Genomic DNA, 22425 nt, shown 5'->3' with positions numbered 1-22425 from the left:
CAAATTCATGTCTTAATCCATTTTCTAAAGGGACAACATAATTTCTAACAATTAATGTTTTCACTTGAATTCATGCTTATTTTATTTCCACTATCACTGATTTTCACATTATGCTTACATTTCAACATTTAAACCCACAGAGTTGGATTTAAATTAGGAAATCAGCTTAGATAATACTGCCAACAACCGAACATTCTTTCTTCCTCTCTCTCTTTTTCATCCTCTCTCTCTATCTCTCTCCTGCTATTAACGTTTTACTTCTCTGTAACTTCATCCTCCTACATTAGTTCTGATTCTGTTTGTGTACCTGCTGTCTTCTCAAACCCACTAGTCGGTTGTTGCATTTGGCCTGAGCCGAGTCAGCTTCTGCTGGTGGTTTCCTCCTGTTAAAGAGGAGTTTTTCCTGTCCACTGTCGCTGCATGCATCACCGGTATGAGACATTATCTTAAAGTCGACACAATGCAAGCGGCTGTCTGTTATCGCTACGTTCTTGTCCAGGAGGTGTGGATGCCGCAGGTTGATGCAACCTGCCGGGCTTCCATAGACAGAAACTGTTGAAACTTTGAGTTATGAAATGATGCCGTTTTGGACTGTATGAACGACTGGATTTAAATGATTTTTGTAAAGTTCCTCAAGATGATATTTGCTGTGAACTTCAGTGCTTTACAGATCAACTGAATTGAATTAAATAGTGGATCAATGTGCCATCAAGCTTTGGGAGGAGACCCTGCAGGTGTGAAAGAGCTGAGAGAAGAACGAGAACAGGAAGTGGTTTTGTGACTCTGACAGACTGATCTGACAGGAAGCACAGGCTTGCTTTCACAGGAAATTGATTTTAACAGTCAACAGTCCAAAATACGCCCACAGGTGACCTCTGACGATTACGTGCATTAGATACCGATAGATCCAGTGCACATCAGATTATGTGTAAACTCATTTTCTTAAGTATTTTTGCTTCAAGTGTGAAACGTGTTGATATTAATGTCATCAAGCTCAAGAACTTGTTGAGTGAAAACATGCAGTTTTCTCACACCGCTGTTGCACAACAGACAATTCAAAAGCTGACAAACTACCTTTCACAGCCCGACGGTGGACCTCACACTCAGAATAGCAACAGTTGCTTTTGTTTTTTACTTTGAAACGGATAGAAAACTGTAATTTCAGTTTGTCGCAGTAAAAGGTGATGACTGTTTTTTCTTTTAAAAATTACATTAAAGCAGAACAGGAAGTGAGGGAGGGAAGTTTGATTTTATTCAGAACATAAACAGCAGACAAAAATAGCAGGGTTTTGTGTGAAAAGGTGAAGTTGTCAGTGGCACTCAGTGAGGAAACGAACGGCGCATGCAGCAGAGGAGTTTGGGTCCTGCAGCAGAGCAACCGCAGGCGGAGCAGCTCTGCGACTGTTGTTGCCGGATAACGTTTTTTTTTTGTATGAGACAGGAAACGAGGCAAGCACCGAGACTGAACCAGGGAGAACTACTCTGCCTGTGAGAGCAAAAATAAATGATACAAAGAAAAAATCTTGAAGATAGCAGTAACTCAGAAAGGACGTTGGAGAAACCTCCTATGAAGGCAGTTAATGCAGCTTTAAATTGGAGAGAAGTTCTGCAGCAGGCAAGTCAAATCTGAGATGGGCACCGAGGAGAAAGATTCAGAGCATGCAGCTCAGCCTCTGTCAAAGGAGCAGGGGTCACCAGAGAAGGAAAAGGAGTCTCCCATCGAGCATCCTCAACCGTCTGAGACCGCCGACCCCCTCAACACGTACAAGTGGCACACTGGCTCCAAGGGAACGCTCAATGAGCAGAGGGAAGAAGGGGACGGGGCTGCAGCCACCTCCACCATCGACAAGATCCAGAAGGCCTCCAGCAACAAGTGGAGCAAGATGCAGAACTGGCGCAAAGCCCTGAGTGAGGATCCCGGGGACAAAAACTCAACAGGTGGGAAAAGTGGGGAGGCAGCCAAGGCTGAGAAAGGCGCCGGGGTCACCAGGAAGAACCCATTCAGGAGGGCTCTGTCGGAGCCTCCTGGGTCTCTTTTTGCAGCTTTGACGCCTTCCTCCAGCTCAGGACAGCCAGCTTCATCCTCATCGTCAGCTGCCCCAGAGGCTGCAGGGGCCTCCTCCACTGACCCGACGCCGAAAGGAAGCGGGGGAGCCATCTTCAAAAAATACCTGTGGAACGTGACCCAGAAGCTCAAGAGGCCGAGGCTGCAGAGCCGCAACAGCGAGCACGCCTTGCTGCCAGGTAACCACACACAACCTGAGTCCGTGACGAATGTATTTAAAGAAAAGAAGGGGAAAAAAACCCACTCTGTGCCGAGTTTCACGTTTAAGATGATGAAGCAACTTTAAATGAATTAGGTTGCATAGAACTTCATCTCTGCAAAAGTGGATTTTCCCACGTAAAAGTGCATCCGGATCTAACGCAGTAAAACGTTCACCACATGTGGCGAGGCCATGATTTCCTGTTGCATTTCAGATGTTCTGGTGGCATAAAGGTGTGGTGTGTGAGAGACCTCTTTTCACAATGCCGTATCACGCTCGTATTTAACCACTGAGCTGACATGGTGAGAAGGAACTTCAAAACAAACGTTGGCTGATACTATGACTGTAAACTGGCTGACTTATTGGACATATTATCAACTTATTTTGAAATGAAAGGAATCTACATAAAAAAAATAGAGTGGCTTCTTTTAATAATGGCTATTGGATTGTTTTGTATGCAAAAAAAAAAAAAAAAGTGGAAGATTGAAAATATTCCAGAAGTTAATCACATTAATCAGCGATGCATTGAGCAGAAACATGCAGCAGAAATAATTACTAAATAAATTCTAAATTTGGGTCAATTTTGAGTCAACATGAGTTGATTCCAAAACGTGTCTACTATTTGAATTTGCAGCATGAAGGGCATCCTGGGTGAGCTGATCACTGTGGACCCAAACCCCCCATCATGCTCTGCATCTCAGGCCACGCCCTCAACTACGACATCATTGTAACCTCAGAGTCCGGACTAAAATGGTTCATCTTGGTGGAGTATTAATTAACGCAGCCTAAAAATAACATATAGGTCCAAGTCTGCCTAAATGCATCCTGAGCCTGTGCACAAAGAGAATCCAGTAATAATGCAATGAAGAAACAAAGTCACCTCAATTAAAGATGCAATCAATAAAAGTAATAAAATCATTCAAATAACGTCAGAGATTAAAGTTTTAAAAAAAGGGATAAAAATATCAGTGCAAGGATAAAACATAATGGTGATGTTCTAATAATAAATGAAGCATAAACCACCAGTTACATCCTGTAATAAGCAGCAGATGTTTAATTTTAAACATCAAACATTCACAGTTTAATGTGAATGCCATACGCTCTTATTTCAAAATAAATTAATGTTTCAAATTGAAAAAGTCTGTGCTTGATGTATTTCTTATTTCCGACTGCTATTAGCTCCTCTTTACACTGGACTGACTCGGCACTTTAATAATACAAATTAGCCAGAATAGGGCTGGTCTCTGCAAGGCTCTAGAGAGGCAACAGACATCTGTGTTTGGATCGTGGGCGTTAATTATACTGCTTGCAGCATTATAGGTTCCAGGTTTGGTAGAGAGGAGCAGCGGCTTTTGAAGGAAATGTAATGCTGAGTTCAAGGCCACAGCCTATTAAAACACACATTGAGCTGCTAAACTAAATAGACTAATTAACTTTAACTATTGTCTAACTATTCTAGCTGGAACAAAAGGATCATATAAAACACAACAAAAACACAATGAACAAAAGATAAAATAAAACATTACACTATGATGTAGCCCATTTGACATGAGCATCTGTAAGTGTTGAGCTCCCCATGACAATGGCCACATGCCAGAGAGAACTACACACACCTCCAAATTGCACATGTGGCTGCTGGGAGAGCGGCAATCCAAAAGCTGCTTCTCGATTGACAAGCCAAGCTTTTAACTCGATGTCCTTGCATCATGTTCAGCGATGAGAAGAGAGAAGCAGGAAAAAGTGACATGACAACAGTCACATGACGTCTGATAAACATTTCAAACAAGAGCTTGCGTGTGGTCAGATGAAAGTGATTAGTAAGGAACAACCAGATTTTGGATTTTTGTGCATCCAAAATGCACAAAAATCCGACTGCACACAGCAGGGTAGAGACCTGCAGAGCGATGCGGCAGAATGAACTTACAACACAAGATGGCACACTTTACGCTGCACTGCGTTTGGTCAGAAAATCTCTTTGGCTTCAAATAACGGCAATAAAAACTGGAACTGATCCTGCAGAAGGTGTTTGAATTTTAAAACAAAAACAGTGTGGTTCATCTATTCCAAATCAAACAAAACCAAGAACAGATTATGAAGGTGGTTACACTTAAAAAACACCAGCTGACAACACATTTCGCAGAGAAAAAGGTACCATCAAGCAGTCCAGTCATTTTCAAGAGGATACTTTCAACGAGTAGTTTGGGTGAATGCAGTATAGTGGAGTGTTATTTAATCATTATAGTGATTCTACAAAACCATTGTTTCTCAACTGCCCTTCATTTATTCAGTGCTTTTATCAGCATCTTCATTTTCTGCATTTTTTATTAAAAAGCCTGCATCCGTAAAACATGGTTTTTAAAAGTAAACACAGAGACAATGCAAATTAAGAAGGAAGTTGAGCAAAGCTACTGAGAAACAACAGGATATCCGTTTCTCTTGGTGTGTCATGAAGAAACAGATAGCATCAGTAAATGGGAGTGTCCTCACGGTGAGTGAGATAAGTGTCGTCTCATCAGGCCGTCATCATCAGAACTGAAAAACAAACGGGGGTCACCGCGTGACCGAAATGATGGTGTCGATCGCAGACACCTCTTTCCCTGTCGACTGTGTGTGTGAGTGAAGTCAATGTCCTCTTGCAGACTTGAAGGAGGTTGAACCGGCACATGCTGCGTCCGGTGAATTGACAAGGCAAAACTGGGTCCCACCGCAGGAGGTCCCCTTGTGGGACATCACCAACTGCATCCTGGGAGACGGACAAATCCTCATCACTCAAGAGGATGAGGTAACGAGTCTCACAGTTACACTGCCTGGATGTAGGTTTATCTGAAAATGGACAAAAACAGAAAGTGAATTTATTTCAGCTCAAAGATTCATTACACACAGAGTGATGTCTTCTAAACAATTTCATAAATTGCAATGGTTGTGGCTTACAGGTAGTGAAACCTAAATTCACGTTCTCTGCAAATCCTGCACAGACCAATTCAATACATTGGAATAGCCTATTTCTGAAAAGCCCATTCATTTCAGGGATTTTATCACCATGTGAAACATGTATAGATTCATTATACACAATTGGATGTTTAAAAGACTCAATTTCTTTTAATTATGATAATTTCCCTAAGCATGCAGAGATGAGCCTGTCTCCAGCAATCTTAATAAGAATGTGACATTTAAAATGTGACACTTAAAATTTTAATATTACATTAGCTCTCTCTCTCTCTCTCTCTCTCTCTATATATATATATATATATATATATATAATATATATATATATATAACAGAAATGTGGACTTAATAAAAGGTGTTTAATACTAAGGCTGTTATTTTCGAAAGGTACTTTTAATATGACAACTGAGACTCGTCGGGACATATATTCTAAATTAATTAATGGAAAGTTGAGTGGAAGGAAGAAGTGTAGTAGAAGATAATGGATACTGCCCAAGAATAGCAATAGATTGATTAAGCTGCATCATTTTCTGTGTAGTGGCATTTATTTTATGCTTTGGTATTGGTGTGATGTAATTTTACAATTTCACAAAAACTACATTTTGGGTTTTTGTTATGTTCTTATCTTTCTTAGCTGTAATAATAAATAATACATACTTGAAAATATCACTCTGTCTAATGGATCTATCTAATACAGAAAGTATCATTCTCTGAATTAGAGAGTGCTACTCTCTGTATCAAAGTTTTGAATCGAATCACTGAAATAAATAAACTTTTTGCCAACCTTCCTGACTTTTTCAGATGCACCTGTTGTACATTTCACAGCCATTCTAAAAACACGTTTGTCTAATTTTGGGAGAGTTTTGATGTGTGCGTCTTCCTCAGCCGACGACGTGGATCCGAAACCGTGTCAGCAGCTGCTTGTCCAACCTCAGCGTTCAGAACCTCGCCGACAATGACGCAGGTCAATACACACACCAGTGAGACATGAAGTGAGACACAAACGTACCAAAGTTGGAAAAAGCATCTGTCTCTTGACATCAGACGTGTGATTCTGCAGAAAGTCACAGAGGAAATGGCAGAAAGTTGAATTGTGAGGCTGATTGTCAAATTGCTTCCTCTGTGAGTTCTTGAGGAAGATAACATCGCGGCCGGTTGCTCAAACAGTCCAAAGAACAGACGAAAGAAGAGCACAGTGGGGGGATAGAGAAGCACAGGGAGGGATCAAGAAGCATCTTGTTTGATTTCCGCTTAATTATTCAGAGAAAGTTAGAGGCTGCAATCTCGAGATGACAATCCTGGACCGGCTCGGTTATTGAACGCCATCAGGAGCAGCATGTTTTACTGAACAGAGGAAGGAAATGTTAAAGACGCAGCTTCTTAAGTAAGACAGAGAAACGCCTTTTTCAGCTCGGACTAAATGATGGGATTTAGACGCTGGTTTGTTTGTGGAGGAGCTCTAGGTAAGCAAAAAAAGTCCAACAGTGTTCTAACTTAATTGTTTTATTGGAAAAAATTGACATCTTCCTTTTAAATTTATCTCATTCTGAAGAAATGACTAGAAATACAAAGAAGAGGAAATTATATGTTGATGATTTTGAAGAAGTTAATTTACATGAAAGACTCAGAATCGAAGCTAATAAGTTTGACTATGATTTCTGTATCTGTCAGCCTCCAACTCGAAACCACATCCTGTCATTCTGGGTTTATCAACTATCACTGCAGCTCAGACTAATGTTTCCTTCGGTAAACAAAAATGTCCACAGGATGGGGAACCACGGTGCTGAGTTTTACTCGGGAGATGTGTCATTAGCTGCTTTAAAAAGTAGAAAATGTCCCTTTTAGAAGGAGTTTTTGGTTTTTGTTTGTTTTTTTAAAAAGCTGGTAATGATAACCAAATGTCATTGAAATGACTTAACAAAATGCGTTGAAGTAAACGGTTTATATCTTCCAAACATCAGCTTTTTCTCTTTGCAAGCTCAAAATGTCCTAAGTGAAAAATGCCAGGATTAACAGCATTGTGAGTGGGGAAAGAAATTACGTAACGTATATTTTCCACAAACCTTCCTTTTGGTCTTTTCATGCCTTTCTCATGCTGACACATCCTGGCCCTCAGAATGCAGCCCTGACCCTGTGGGCCTCCCAGGCGGCGGCTCTCGGCCGAAGAACCAGGATGGTGGCGTACGGGTGAGTGCACATCAGATAATGTGTGTGCCGACACTGCGTTTCCTCTTGACAAAATACATAATTGCATTTATCCCCCCGGTGTAACATCTTCACCCTCAGGGGCTGATCAAACGGCGCCTGGATAAGGCCAAGAGGAACAGTGCCACCCAACTGAACCCGGGTCTAAACAAACTAAGCAGGTATGTCTTTAAAGTATTTCGACCTCCTCAGGTTAGCACAGGAAATACATCTGAATTTGCTTCTTTCCTTTAGAAGCAATTATCTTCTAACACAGCATGAAAAAATTTATCAGCTGAAGATAATAAACTCATGCATTTAATGAGAAAATCATCCATCCATAAAATAGTCATAATATTATGACAATTGACTTATGGGAAATCGTGTCAACAAGCATGATTCCCTAAATGCACGTAAACCTTTTTTTATTGGGTTCAGACTGAGGTAGATGAGCTCATGAGCCAGTATGAGATTCTCACAGTATAAAGCTGAGTAAAAATATTACAGCTGCAATTAGTTGATCATTGCTTTTGGGTAGTTAGCCTGCAGTCAGATGCTTTACAGTCATGCTTCTTATAGCTTTAAACACTCTAAACCATTAAAAAGATGTGGCGTATATAACTTATGCCATTTTAAAACTGTCCCTTTTGAAACCGTGGCATGCTCTGAGACTGGTACCGAGCTTGGACTTGGTTGTAAAGGTGCACTCTGCTTAACTTGTTCTCTGTTGTTTGTAACTTACAGGCAGTATGGTTCCCGTGAGTCTGTATCGGTTCCAGTGGGGAGTCTGGATCTGAGTGCTGACACCAGCACCGTCATCAGACCGGTCCACAGCTCAATCTTAGGGGAGAAGTACTGCTTTGAGGTAAACTTTGGTTCGAGCTCTACATGTTGGATATGCTGGGTCTTCTCAGTAACTGGATGGCTTTTGTGTTTTTTTTTAGGTGATAAATTCTGAAAACACCCACTGCTTTGGCTGCTCCTCGGCTGCCGAACGGGATCGCTGGATTGAAGACTTGAGACGTGCTGCTCAGCCCAACAAGGCAAGTTATTTTGCATGTGAAAAACGCGTTACACGGCATCTGAATACCAATTAAAAACACTTCCTTCATTTTCACAGGATAACATTGAGCGCACCGAGAACTCCTTGAGTCTGTGGGTCAATGAAGCGAAGGACCTTCCCCCCAAACGGCGCTACTACTGTGAAGTTCACCTAGATGGAACCTTGTTTGCCCGCACAAGCAGTCGAGCTGTCGGCAAGCCAACTAATCGCTCCAGCATGGCTGGGGACAGTTCTTCCGGGTCTTCAGGAGGTCTGGGGGGAAGTGGGGGCGCAGCTGGTGGCTGCCAACTATTTTGGGGGGAATTTTTTGAGCTCGACAATCTTCCCTCCATCTCCCAAATCAGCCTGCATCTCTTCCGTGAGGAAGACTCCAAAAAGAAGCGCCACTCCCGGGATGAGTCCAGCTTGCATCCTCTGGGCAGCGTGAACATACCTTTGGCAGATATTCGAGGTCGGACCTATCAAGAGAAGTGGTATCCCATCACACCTTTCAAGGCGTCGGCCACAGCTGGGAATAAGGAAGTGCTGAGTTCGCAGGCTTCCCTCCGCATCAAGGCCCGGTTCCAGAACCTGAAAGTGCTGCCGATGGAGAAATACAAAGAGTTTGCGGAGTATGTGACAGTGAGATATGTAGAAATGTGCGGAAACCTGGAGCCGCTTCTCAACGTGAAGGAGAAAGAGGAGCTGGCAGGAGCTCTGGTCCACGTACTCCAGAGTATTGGCAAGGCCAAGGTTGAGAAAACATGTCAACACAAGAACAGAAATTCAGCATTGTGTTGTTTTAAACCTGTATTCATTGTTTATGCTGGACTTTTTCCAGGAATTCCTCATTGATTTGGGCGATGCAGAGGTTAACCGACTCGGAGAGAAGGAAGCGTTGATCTTCAGGGAAAACACACTGGCTACTAAAGCCATAGATGAATATATGAAGCTGGTCGGCCAGAAGTACCTAATTGACACACTAGGTGGGTAATTTAAAAGGCTTTTATTTCAACCAAATGTAAAGGAAAAAAATGCACTTGCACTATATGCATATCGAATAGTTTTACAAGTCGGGATCCAACTTGTAAAACATTTGTTACATTCCACCATCAAAACTTTTCTGTGTTGGGAGAAGACATTAAATATTCTTGAGTGCAGCATGTCTACATAAAAGATTAGGAGAAGTCTCACCAAGTAGCTCACTGAAATAGTGCTTCCGTTTCAGCCAAACTAAATGAAGAATGTGTTAAGGCATCATTTCAAAACTGTTCTAACAGGGTTTTTTTAAACTGTAGCTTCAGTGAGCAGCAGAGGCTTACCGCGTAAAATCCAGTTTGTGAAAATTCATACCTCAAGTCAAGGACTTTCAGCAGGGTTTTGACATTTCCAAACGATTTGAGATACATGGCAAGCTGTGGTTAAACATTAAAAAAATAAACAAAATAAATGAGCATCATCAACAAAATAAACCTCTCTGTTATCAGGTGAAGATAAGCGTCATTCCTCTGTAGAGATTTGCAGTTTTCTCTTACAGTACCTCCATTAATATCCAATCAGCGAATGGTCAATATAGGATCTGATGCAAATACTGGATCAGATTGGCTGCATCTCTGTTTTCTTTTCACATACATTAATTGAAATGTTTTGAATGCTATCTGCTTTAATTTCTTAATTTCTTTTTCTTATGAAGGGGACTTCATCAACCGACTATACGCCTCAGTGGAGAACTGTGAAGTTGACCCTCTCAAATGCCCCGCTGCTGAACTGTCAAGCAACCAGCAGCACTTGAGGGAAACCTGTGAAGATGTGGTGCAGAAGATAATTGAGATACACGGGTGAGACATGTCGGCTGTGTGGAGAAGAAGCAAAAGAAAAATCGCTGCAAGAAGCTGATCGAGCATATCTTTCCCTTTCGCAGATCTTTTCCCGAGGAATTAAACAAGATCTTCTCCAGCTGGATGGAGCTGTGTGAAGACAAGGGGAAAGCAGAAATTGGGCAGCGACTCATCTCTGCCTCGCTCTTCCTTCGCTTCTTATGTCCTGCGATCCTGAGTCCTTCTCTTTTCGGACTGACACAGGCATATCCGGAGCCGAACACCCTGCGGACCCTCACCCTTACTGCCAAAGTTATCCAGAATCTGGCCAACTCCACCTTGTGAGTCGCATCTAGTCATCTAACTCATGCTGACAAACTCTACATGAGTGAAAGTTGAAATGTTTAAGCAAATGAAATGTTTTGTGTGGACTCAGGTTTGGGGAGAAGGAGGAGTACATGCTGTTCATGAACGAATTCCTGGATCAGCACTGGGATGGGATGAGGTGTTTCCTGCAAACCGTGTCCAATCAAGACACTGAAATCCCGATGACATCCTTTGACGGCTACGTAGACTTGCCCCTGCGTCTGGCTGTGCTGCACGGCCTCCTTGTGGACATCATCTATAAGAAGAATGAGGTGGGACGAAAAGTGATCCCCGTTTGGTTGATAATCATGAGCAAACGAGAGTCCATTATGGACCAGATGTTATTTTATTTTATAAAACTAACTTCAAGCTTTTCATTTTCAGGACACAATTGACAAGCTGCATCCTCTGCCTTCAATCCTGAACCAGATAAGTGATTCACTGGGTCCTGAAGCACCTCGGATCATTGTGAACAGGTAAGTTAGGGGCCTTGAGCCTCTTCCGTGAGCTTTATGCTGCTATTTTGACCGGCCTCTATTTTCCAGCGATACAAAACCATCCAAACCGGTGTACGTTCCTCCACGAGAGTTGAGAAAGTACAGTCCTCTGCAGTCTTCCCTCCAGAGACTGCCTTTGGACTCCAAAGGCCTACAAGACAGGTACTACATGACATCTGTGAACTTGTTAAATAATTCACAAGTAATGAAGATTATTTGAAATGTATAAAACTTATCAAAGGACTAAACGAATCATTTGAATAATTTGAAAACTGTTTTTTTTTTACAGTACAGTAATGGTTGAAATGGTGACATTATGACACACTGATCTGTTTATTTCGCAGTGAAAGCAGACCACGTAAGAACACGAGAGAGAGAAAACCAGTCGCCAGAACCCAGAGTGCTCCACACAGACGCCCCGGTCACGGCAAACAAGCCCTGAAGAGGCAGATCAGTTCCGAAGCTCTGCCGACATCAGACCACGAAGAGCAAGAGGCCGAGGTCAACGAGCCAGTTATCACGCGACCAGATACCGTGAGTAAAGCCTGGCCTCAGAGTGCGATACCTGCCAGTAAATCGATGCTATTTGACGTTTTCCAGAGATATTTTTTTGTTTTGCCAGTAAAACAAACCCAGCCGTCTCCTGTCTACTTTGTGCAGAGTGAAAGCATCAGGCGTGCTCCAGCACCAGTTCCATGGATCATCGTCAATCCCAACAGGGAGTCCGGTGAGATGAAAGCCGAGAACGAGCAGTTCAGCTTACTGGACCGGGTACGTTTCAACCATCCATCCGTCCCCAGAACTGGTTTCACACCGGGTTTCAATTTCCTGTATTTACATAAAAGTGTGATTCCCCTCCAGCACGCCCAGGAGCTGTCAGAGCTCCGTCTGGGGATAGAGCAGGTGACAGAGCGGGAGCTGGACATGGCCAAACGTCTCGAGGACTTCATCAGCCAAAGCCAGGACCAGAATGCAATGCTGCAAGCTGAGGTGTACGAGCTGAAGAACCTGCTGGCGGTGCGAGAGGAACAGCTCGCCAGTGCCACCTTCCGGTGAGATTGTATAAAATATTTTTGTTGCCTGCTAAAGCAATCTGGGATCAAATTGATGAGACAACTTCCCCACATGTTTTCTAGCTTCACCATGTTGCATGTTGCTGACCTCTCTGTGTTTGTTCCAGGTTGGGAGTGATTGAAGAGGAAAGGGAAGAAGATGAGAGAAGGCTCGGTGTTGCACTTGCTGCAGCCGAGAGAATGAATGTGCTGGTAAGGAAAGCAGAGACACAAGTATCAGTCAGTGAATTTAATTTAGATATTAAAATTATCTTCAAAATTAGAATGAATTTGAATGGACTTAAGTCAAATTTATTTGGTTAGCTGCACACAGTTTGAGCAAGAAAGCATGCAAATGCAGCATTTGTCAGTCCATCGAAATGCTAAACAATTTTTTATTGTTAAATGTAGGATGTTCTCAAACACGACTCAAATACATATATATATATTTTGCAGGCGAGCAAAATTTAAGAGAAGGAATTTAGCTCAAAGCTTGAAAACAAAGAAATAAATACAATACAAAATAAATATATAAATACAAATGGGTGTGTTTCAAAAAAATTTGTCTAGAAGCTTTACAAAAATGTCTTCTTGATCTTTTCTGGTGTCATGCATTCAGGTGCCAGGGGAGAAAGACAGAAACAATGATCTGAGAAACAAACTTTTACTCTCAATACAACTACTAAATCGTAGTAGTTGTACTGCAACTTGAAAAATTGCCTTTTTCCAAGACATTTTTTCATTCAAACACAAAACAGAACAATGTTTTCCTGGCAAGTTGAAAATATTCAAGACAGCTGCCAGTCTTCATAGAGGTGACTCGGACTCACATGGTCACATTCAAGTACAATTAGTAAACGAGTTTAACCTGTTTTGAAAGGTTGCCAGGAATTAGCCACTTCTCTGTAAGAGGAAAATGGCAACACCACTTACATCTGCAAAGCTGAATCTGAACAAAGGAAAGAAGTGTATGAAAGATGCAGGCATCATAATGGAGACTTGGCCTCAATGCGATCCACTATATGTTTGACAAAAATGAAGCAGCAGAAAAACCTGAAATCAATACTCAAGCATGGTAGTGAAGGGGTGGAGATATGGGCTCATTTTATAGTTTCTTGTTGTATTCGTTGGACCTGGATCCTAGAAGGAATTTGGTTTAAAAGTTTCAATTATATTTAAGAAGACGGCCATGTTAGAACCCGAGCGGACGACTCTTTCTTTAGTACAACTTTAAATGATGACCGTACATTAATGGCTGCTTTCACTTTGTTCTCAGGAGGAACAGTTTGCAGGCCTGATGAAGGACCTGCAGCAGCTCAACGAGGCCTACAGCAGCAGCAGCCAGAACAAGTCGGAGCACCCTGAAAAGCCCCACATCAACAGCACCTGAGCCCGGACAGACAGAACAAATATACACTTCTCATTTTGTGTAAATGCCTGTGCTAAACTCAACAAACCCACAAGGTTCATCAATATTTCCGCTTCTTTTTTGTACCGAAATGTCAAATATGTTTTACATATTTGACATTACATATATAAATATGTTTTATATATGTTTTGTGTGACAAATAAAAAAAAACAACTACAAAGAGACCCGTTTGACATTTTTAAATCTGACCCCATTAAAATAAATGCAACTTTATTTTTTGCTTACTATTTAAGTTCAGAAGAACATACAGGAACAGTTACTCTGTGATCCATGACTTTGTTTTCCCTTTGTTTCTGTGGCATGTAGACTAAATATAACCCTGACACTGAGTCTTATTTCTCTAGAATATCCTCTGTTAGAAATCTATAGCTGTATTTCAAAAACCTTGGTTCAGTCATCTGCTTCTGTTTTGTTTTGATAAGTCAAAATAAGTTTCAAACGAGAAATTATCAAATAGTTACCCACAAAAAAAGGCCCTGAAATAGCCCTTTAACATAGCAGTGGATTAAAAACTACAAATGAGATGTCGGATTAAACACCATTAAAATGTTGCAGTGTTTGGCCATATAAAGTGTCTATTGTTTGTTCAACACAAAAGTGCTACTGTTTGTCTGTAAGAGTGGGCATGTAAATGACTGCGGTTCAGGGCACAACAGACAGAAAACCTTTTGGAGAATGCCATCCCTCAACATCAGGGGTGGGCAATCCTGGTTCTTGAGGGCATGGCTCCCTGGGCCAATCAAATCACAATCACCTCCAAAGTGCAGTCAAGTTCTCCAGAGTCTGGCTAATGACCTCATTATTTGACTCAGGTGTGACCGGCCCACCCCTGCTCTACCTGATGCCGCCCTGGGTGGTGTGCCATACCTCCCACTTACCATTACACAGCAAAATTTGGCACGGCAGATGATGACGTAATTGGTCATATTTTCGAGGAGCCAATCACTTGTGTATGACTGCAACCCGCAGAGTTTTGAGTTGAGCGTTACGCCACACCTGCTGTTCAACAAAAGGGAGGAACTTTGCGTCGCGGTTCCACCCTAGTCTGAGACGGACTGCCGTGAAACCCCGACCAGAACTGAACTGGGCCCACCAACAAAAACCTTACGGTACAGTAAGAGACGTTTATTCTTCGTTAGTTTAACCTCGGTGCTCGCTTTCTGACGCCGTCCGGTCACGACAGCGTTCAACTAAAGGAGTTAAAGCTCCTAACAAGAACGACATATATTTGAACGCTTGTTTAAAAGCAGCCGACTGACACGAACTCGGTGCGTAGTATTTAAATTTTCTAACTTTTCTTGGTGAACGAGTCCCTACCAGCCGTCGTCTCTTACTTTCGTTTCTTTCCGGCGCCGCCTTTAAGTTTCGTTTTCTCCGTCTCTGCAGCGGCAGCTGCTGGTTTCACGATGGCCGAAGCCGACGAGTCCGAATTTTCCCTCATGAGCCTGGAGGACGAGCTGACCTGCAGCATCTGTCTGAGCACCTTCGACTGCCCGGTCACCATCCCCTGCGGACACAACTTCTGCCAGAACTGCCTGCTGGCCACCTGGAAGGACTCCTACAGCTGCCCCCAGTGTCGCACCCTGTTCGCCACCAGGCCGGAGCTGAAGAAGAACACGGTCCTCAGCACCGTGGTGGAGACCTTCCGGGTCAGGACCGGCAAGACCGAAGGGGCCGCTGCGAGCAAACCCGAGAAGAAGAAGAAGGACGTGGTCCGCTGTGACACCTGCATGGAGGCGGAGGCAGCCCAGACCTGTCTCACCTGCATGGCCTCCTTCTGCGAGGAGCACCTGCGGCCCCACCGGGAGAACCCCATTTTCCGCCTCCACCAGCTGACGTCCCCCGTCGGGGACCTGATGGAGCGGATCTGCACCGAGCACCACAAGCTGATGGAGCTCTTCTGCAGCCAACACCAGCGGCCGATCTGCAGCCTCTGCCTGCAGCAGGTCCACAAGGGCTGCACCTTCACCACTCCGGATGAGCAGCGGAGCAAGAAGGAGGTAGTTCAGTCTCATGCCAGTGCATCTTAGAAATATTCCTGGAATCATGAAAAAATAATTCCTTATATTCTCTGAATACAGTTTGGATGTGATGTGATCCAAAAATTCTGTTTTTCCAAAACGAACGATCACATTGACTAAGACAAAGCATTCAGAATTTAACACATTATAATCTCTACAGTCATAACCACTGTGCAGCAGATTTAAACCAACCACATGGAAGGTTTTCATGTTAAATAACCTCGTGGTTCACAGAGTGAACATTTCATTTCCCCTTAAGATCAGTAAAGCGTTTTTTTGAATTCGAATTGGATTTGTACATGAACACATTAACAGAAAGCTGAGTGGAAGGAAAAAAAGATGAAGATGCGCAAGTGTCGGATGTAAACAGCCTTGAGATGATTGTGAAGCTTAGTTTATTTACAAACATTTCTCTGCCGTAGTCATTTTTATCAGCCTGGAAAAATATGCTCCTGCTTTTATATAATAAAATTCCACTGCAACAATAGTGTTTAGTTTGCTTAAAAAGTAGCTCTGGTTGAAAATCAGAACTGCGTCTGCAAATTAGGAATCAGCCATTAACTGTATTTTTATATTTTGCACTACATCAAGTGCCTAAGTCTAAACATTAGTTCAATAATTTTTGTTTTAAAAAATATTTCAATTTAGAAGTAGCTATAGAAGATTAAACGAGCAATTTATTAACATTTGAAATCATCTTGTTAAGTGTTTATTGAAATATTTCATGGTTCACCCATGAGTTAGCTTAAACTGACTATGGGCAGATAGGTTAGAGGTCAGAAGGTGAATCACCTGAGCAGAGACTATGCGGTGAAGCAGACAATACACCAAAGTCAAAGACTTATGAGAGCAACCTGAGTTTATTACGTCATTAATGATTAACAAAGTAAATAAGCAGTAACAAATTATTAACTACTGAAACTCACCCGGTTGTTGTTGCACAGCTGGGATCTGATCATGTGCTGTTGAATTATTGACTTTGAGGTTAATATTTAATGCAATCAACTCTTTATTTCAGTCACAATGTTGTTGAATCCGAACAGGATTGACGAGTCAAATAAGCACTTCACCATGAAATGGGGAAATGTTGCAGCTACATAAACTGAATGCATATTTATCCAACCATACATAATGATACATGATGTGAATGAATGAGTCGTGTTTTCTCTGCTTACAGCTGGACCTGAAAGAGAAGTTGGTTTTTCTGGATGGAAAGCTCTCGAAGAATGAGAGTGTAATTTGTCAAATGAGGATCATGCAGAACAAGCTAAAGGTTTGTATCATTTGAATGATTAAAGCTTAAACGAAGAGCTCTAACGCTGTCGATTTCAGTTTGTTCTGCGGCTGTGGGGTTAATTTCTGCTGCTGTGGTCTTCACAAGGAGTCGGCCATCCACAGGAAAAGTGCCTTGTCGGCTGGGTATCAGCAGATGCGCGACATGATGTCCAGAGAGGAAGGCGAAGCCCTGAAGGCAATAGACAAAGAGGTGGAGACTGGCGATGCCAAAATCAGAGGTCTCATCTCAAAGTTCAGCGAGAACGTCGACAACATTGGCAAAGCTAAAGAGGAAATCCTCTGTCTGCTGGGCCAGTCCCAAACCCTGGCCTTCCTGCAGGTGGGATAACAGCAACATGAAAAATGAACAATGTGGCTCATTAAGTTTATAGCAGTTTTTCTTTTTTTTTCCCCCTTAAGTATTATAAGCTCATAGAAAACTGTTCAAGTCATAATTTTAAAATGAAAATTGTCTGACAGAATCGTACAAGCAGCTAACCGAACCATCATAGTTCTTGGGTTGCTGCAGATTGATGTGTGAAAATGGCACAAAGTCCTAAACCTAACTGAGAATCTTCGGTAAAACTTAAGTATTAGGTTTTACCAATTGGACTCTGAGATATTTTGGGGAAAAAATGGGCAAAACACACTTTGGTCTTCATTGCATTGTGATGAAGACATGTCACCATTGTTTCCCGAACAATTTATTGCTTTAATTGCAACACGTTTTTGACTTGCGTGGTTGACGTAACCATGTTAAGCCACACAACAATTAACTTCAACTTTGTGCTGGTCTCATAAATAAAATCACAATAAAACACATTGTGTATGGTTGTAATATGGTAAAATGCAAACCAATTTAAGGAATACATTTCTACCAAGTGAATGTTGTACACAAACATTCCCTTTTCTTCTACCCAACCATCTTCTTCATGCATAGGATAAAAAGAGAAACAAAATGCAAAATATTTCCTGCATGCACATGATGGCTGGTCATCAAAATACACATTTCTGAATGAACACCTCTCTGTTTTTCTGTCCCTGCAGACTTCATTTAACCTTCCCCAGGCTGTAAGCTTTGACCCTTACGCCCCTCGAATCACTCTGGATTCCAAGAAGGTTGTGCAAGTCGAGGCCTTTGCTTTGACATTTAAGAACTACCTGATAGAGCTCTTGAAGCAACCTGTGGAGGCCAGAATCCCGAAACTCATAGCAGGTAATTATGCAAGCACAGTTCTAAGCTGGTGGCTTCATCCTGTGCAGTTACATGATGAAAGCAAGTGAAGTAAATATCCAATTTTATTTCAGACATTAATACTGGCACATTTGCAGCAGGTGAGTGGTTTAAATATAAGAGGAAAAAACAGGAAACCAATCAAGACAAATACAAATGGTGCAGTGATTTAGTGAGGCGGTGTCTTGGAGGAAATGCATTTAATTATTTAGATGAAAGCATAAAAGGCTAAGTAACTAAACTCATGTTTCAGGTGAAAGAGCAGCTTCTGCCTCTGGGTTTCAACCTACAAGTTTTGGAACTAATCTGGAATCTGGTGTGTTTATTTCTCCAACACCTGTTTTCAATCTGCCAATTTATGTATCTGTAATCTATCTCATTCCAAAGAGATGCAGAATGAAATTGTATTTGTCATGTTTGTAACTTTCTTCAGAGCCAAACATCTCCCCAGTGAACCCTCGACTCCCCAGATCCCACAGTCCAGGTCCTCAGGCCAAACCGGCCCCAAAGAAGAAAACTCAAAGTAAGAAAAATCCAACTTTTTCCCTTCATTACGCAAACTACATTCCTAGAGTAATTTAATCAAACGGAAACTGAAATTGTACACCACTGGAGTATGTTTGTTAAGGTGAGATTGAAAACCTTGCCCTTTTTTTCTGCATTTTATCAGGCAAAACGATAAAGTCCCACATTTTTACATTAAAACTACAAGCTAATGGCTTTTTCTTGAGATTTTGTGATATACCAACACAGGTAGTACATAACTGTGAATCTTACAGCGGTTTTTGTTATAGTTGAGATGTAGAAAATTATGACTTATTTCTCTCTAGAAGCCGCAAAAAACCCTTCTCTGACCACCGAAAATAATCCAGGCAATAAGAAACTTGGAAAATCTATTGAAAACTTGCTGGAGTTTGGTGTGAAAGAAAAACCAAGGGGACGTCCTGCTGCTGCTGAAAACAAAGAAGTAACTGGTAGGTACCAGACTTAGATGTTGCAATGTGAATAACTGATAAATAATAACCTGTTTAATACAAAAGGATATTTCAGGTGTATGCTGACAAATAAGAACGTTCATTTGTTTCAATAATTCCATCACTGACACCTTCCAAAGGAAGTGTAATCCAAAAAGTTCATACTGTGTATTGTTCTAAGAAACTGGATTTTCATTAGCCATTTGCTAGAACCTTCAACAAAACACTTGAAATATAGAGCCATTAGAAACAGGCTGATACTTTTTGAATTGAATTGCTCACATAAAATTGACTTTTTGATGAGATTCTAATTTGAGATGCATTTGAAATGTGTTTTCCTGTCTCCCGTAACAGAGACTACAGACATTCCCTCAGAGATAAGCTCTGCTGAGAAACGAAGTGACCTTATGAAATGTAAGGAAACAAACGTCTTTCCCTCTTGTCCAATCAGCAGGTGTTTTGTCGTTAAAATTGTCTTTTGTTCCGTCTCCACTAGATGGCACTGTGCTCAATTTTGATCAAAGAACAGCCCATAAACGCATCGAACTAAGCGAGAATTACACTAAGGCCTCAGTGTCCGACGAGCACACAAACTACCCCGACTGCCCAGAGCGCTTTGCCGTCTGCTCTCAGGTCCTGGCCTCCAAGGGGTTCTCCGCAGGCCGCCATTACTGGGAGGTGCGACTGAGCAGCAACAACTTCATCGGCATCGGGCTGGCCTATGGCAGCATCGACCGCAAGGGCCCCACCAGCAGGCTCGGTCGCAACAGCAAGTCCTGGTGCGTCGAGTGGTTCAACGTGAAGCTGTCGGCCTGGCATAGCAGCTCTGAAGTGGTGCTGGTCAATCCGAACCCGAAGCGCGTCGGGGTGCTGTTGGATTGTGAGGAGGGCAAGATTACGTTCTATAACGTGGCAGACAGGGCGTATCCCTTCCATTCGTTTAGTTTTCAGATCACTGAGGCCATCTACCCAGCCTTCTGGATTTTCTCCAGTGGCTCTCACATCACTCTGTGCAAGCTTCAGTAAAGTTCGACATGCAGTTAAAATGTGAAAACTGCATGCGTTTACAATGAAGCATGAGAAAGATGGCAGGCTGACTGGTGTGTCATTCAACACTGGTTAGTCTGGAATGAGGATGTGGAAATAAAACATTAATCTAAGTAAGGATCCTTATTAGCCCAACTAAAATGTTGGGTTAATAATGATAATGTCAGATTTAAACTACATACCAAGCATTGCCAGTATATTTACTTGATACTTCATCATCACACTTTAATCACAACACACTTCATCATATTCAACAATTTCGCTCATTATTGTCACTTTCTCCGAGGTGCCAAGATTCCTCTTGGTTTAAAGGTGTACTACGCAGCTAATATTTCTAAACTCAAAGTTTCTAGTTTCCATTGAACTGTACTTTGCAAGACAAAACTCATTCTGAGATATCTTATTGTTTTAATATCACAAGATCCAGAAACAAACATATGTACAAGTTAAGTGAAAGCTAAAACGATATGAAAAAGTGGGGAGTCAGTGATGTAGTGGTCAGTTGGTTTTACTTCAAGTCTTCCCCAGATGAATTGGCAACAAGACGAGGAGTTCCTGCACAGTTGGACACGATGACACATTAAGGTTAAGTTTAGCTATACCTTGCGTAGTATACCTTTAAACACTTCTTTCTTGGTTATTTTATTTCCCTAGTCAGTAAAGATGGTCCATGGTGTTCTCACCTATATGTGGATCTTCTTTATTTTGGTTGGGCCATTCCTTTATGCCCTGTCATCAGGTGATTCTTACAAAAGGATTATTGAGGTTATGATTCTGTGCTGACTGACTAAGCAGACAGATGAAAGCCTTAATACATAAATGGATGGGAAGGGCTGAGGGTGGATCATAATAAAGCGCTTGGCTCTTGGTGGATGTTGTGGGAGTTTCTGTTTTGGTCATATGGCTGAAAGAGAAGCTGGTATTGGTTTTTGGTTTAGAGTAAAAGCTGCCGAAGCATTTTACTCAAGTGTTTGGATTTGGTGATTGGGACTAGATTCTGTGTTTTGTTCCTAATTATGGGATGTATTTAAAGGAAAACATTTGATTTTTAAAACATCCAATGTAATCAAGGAATAAGACTTGGCTGTCTTTCAATCAGTGTGGATTGGAGATGGACACACTTTTCTCTTTTTTGTTTCCTAATCTGAAACAGAAAATGTACAGCAGGACAGGAGCTGAGCTTGTGGCAGTGGACCAGATTATTATCTCTTAAAATATGATAATCTGGGTTCAGATTTGGATTTTCAGACCTGTTTACAGAATTCCTGCACGAGATCAGAGAATCGCTCGCAATATTGTGAAATACTGCAGTGATTATTTCAGTTGCGACAAATCCACAGTGATTTTACCACACTTCAGGTTAAGGAGTGTACTGATGGATTCAGAAACTTTAAACGCCCCGTTTCTCTGGTGTTGCTCTGTCCTTTTAAGACATCCAGCAGCAAATCGTTTTGGACAAACACCTGTAAAGTCTTTACTTTTGATTGCTTGGTGTTTGCTTCCTATCAACACGCAGGTTCTTTCAGCTTCCACTTTGTTCAGGGAGAAGTTGAGAAGCTTGATATCGAGGCTTTGGTGTCTGGAAATGGGAAGAAAAGAGTTGTATCCCAAAAATACATCCAACATGTGTCTGATAAAGTACTATTCAATAAAATAACCTTTTACCACAAAAAAAGCTATTTTAAGTTACTAAATCTTGTTTAAATTGTGAAAATGAATCACTTGTCTTTTTAGGTGCAGTGTTTTGATATTAAGCATGTGTTTTAAAACCTGCTTTTATTTGTAGATGAAGCTATAAAGACCATGGAAAGTCGCAGCAAAAAAAGTATGACGAGATGAAAATATAACTTGTGCACACTATTCCAAATCTAAGAAATCAGAGGAAATGAATGAGATGACTTTGTCGCCTCGTGTGTTGACATCATTTCTTTGTTTACAGCAGACGTCACATAGAGTCTGTTTTACTAAAGAAATGAAACATCCGTCTCTCTTCTGTTCACCTGTAAGACTTTTTGGCTTCACTGGTGGAGTTTGGATGAGGAAACGATGGCGGAGAACGGAGATATTCAGCAACAGTCCAGGTCCAGATTTGAACTTGGTTCTGTTGTGTTTTTAAGCCTCACAGAGATGAAACACTTTAGTTTCCTCTGGAAGTTGGGAAACTAAATGGCTCATTGGCTTATCTGTTGACTTATTGTGAGCTACTGGAAGGAGGGAAGATTTCCAATTTATTAAGTTTGATGTTGCATGATGCTTAGCTTAAGTCATTTGTTTCTG

General features: G+C 41.7%; 2 protein-coding genes and 1 long non-coding RNA gene across 6 annotated transcripts; 2 read left to right on the top strand and 1 right to left on the bottom strand.

The window, feature by feature from the left end:
* Nucleotides 1-1099: 1099 nt before the first annotated feature.
* rasal3 (RAS protein activator like 3) lies at nt 1100-14104 on the top strand. Its single transcript, XM_055040836.1, has 19 exons — nt 1100-2244; nt 4904-5046; nt 6096-6174; nt 7327-7397; nt 7497-7576; nt 8139-8259; nt 8339-8437; nt 8515-9189; nt 9278-9422; nt 10130-10274; nt 10358-10594; nt 10690-10891; nt 11004-11095; nt 11165-11278; nt 11461-11650; nt 11777-11887; nt 11978-12168; nt 12297-12381; nt 13445-14104. The coding sequence occupies exons 1-19, from the start codon at nt 1632-1634 to the stop codon at nt 13556-13558; spliced, it is 3507 nt and encodes a 1168-aa protein (XP_054896811.1). The 5' UTR covers nt 1100-1631; the 3' UTR covers nt 13559-14104.
* LOC129366800 (uncharacterized) lies at nt 3296-15075 on the bottom strand. The gene is made up of 2 exons (XR_008606652.1): nt 14932-15075; nt 3296-5087 (listed from the first exon to the last, which is right to left on the bottom strand). It is a non-coding gene; the product is annotated as an uncharacterized LOC129366800 (long non-coding RNA).
* Nucleotides 14508-22050, top strand: trim25 (tripartite motif containing 25). Of its 4 annotated transcripts, none has more exons than XM_055040838.1 (11): nt 14508-14865; nt 14984-15597; nt 16796-16891; nt 17000-17233; nt 17941-18109; nt 18202-18228; nt 18381-18443; nt 18561-18650; nt 18958-19101; nt 19456-19515; nt 19598-22050. In XM_055040838.1, the coding sequence occupies exons 2-11, from the start codon at nt 15004-15006 to the stop codon at nt 20125-20127; spliced, it is 2007 nt and encodes a 668-aa protein (XP_054896813.1). In that variant the 5' UTR covers nt 14508-14865; nt 14984-15003; the 3' UTR covers nt 20128-22050. The 4 variants fall into 4 exon arrangements, with proteins under 4 accessions (XP_054896813.1, XP_054896812.1, XP_054896814.1 ...); XM_055040837.1 differs by having other exon boundaries at nt 14509-14706; XM_055040839.1 differs by lacking the exon at nt 18202-18228 and having other exon boundaries at nt 14509-14706.
* The last annotated feature ends 375 nt before the right edge of the window (nt 22051-22425 follow it).

Source organism: Poeciliopsis prolifica, unplaced genomic scaffold (assembly GCF_027474105.1).
Source record: "Poeciliopsis prolifica strain line A6 unplaced genomic scaffold, Auburn_PproV2 SCAFFOLD016, whole genome shotgun sequence".
NCBI lineage: Eukaryota > Metazoa > Chordata > Actinopteri > Cyprinodontiformes > Poeciliidae > Poeciliopsis > Poeciliopsis prolifica.
Note: the sequence above shows the minus strand (reverse complement) of the source record. Positions and strands in the feature narration are given on the sequence as shown.

What these genes read in the sequence shown, in the direction of transcription:
- trim25 (XM_055040838.1), top strand. Translation starts at nt 15,004, where the DNA reads ATGGCCGAAGCCGACGAGTCCGAATTTTCCCTCATGAGCCTGGAGGAC. An exon ending in TCATGCAGAACAAGCTAAAG is followed by an intron (nt 16,892 to 16,999) that starts GTTTGTATCATT and finishes GGTCTTCACAAG; the next exon opens with GAGTCGGCCATCCACAGGAA. An exon ending in CCCAAAGAAGAAAACTCAAA is followed by an intron (nt 18,651 to 18,957) that starts GTAAGAAAAATC and finishes ATTTCTCTCTAG; the next exon opens with AAGCCGCAAAAAACCCTTCT.
- rasal3 (XM_055040836.1), top strand. Translation starts at nt 1,632, where the DNA reads ATGGGCACCGAGGAGAAAGATTCAGAGCATGCAGCTCAGCCTCTGTCA. An exon ending in TTATCACGCGACCAGATACC is followed by an intron (nt 11,651 to 11,776) that starts GTGAGTAAAGCC and finishes TACTTTGTGCAG; the next exon opens with AGTGAAAGCATCAGGCGTGC. An exon ending in AGTTCAGCTTACTGGACCGG is followed by an intron (nt 11,888 to 11,977) that starts GTACGTTTCAAC and finishes ATTCCCCTCCAG; the next exon opens with CACGCCCAGGAGCTGTCAGA.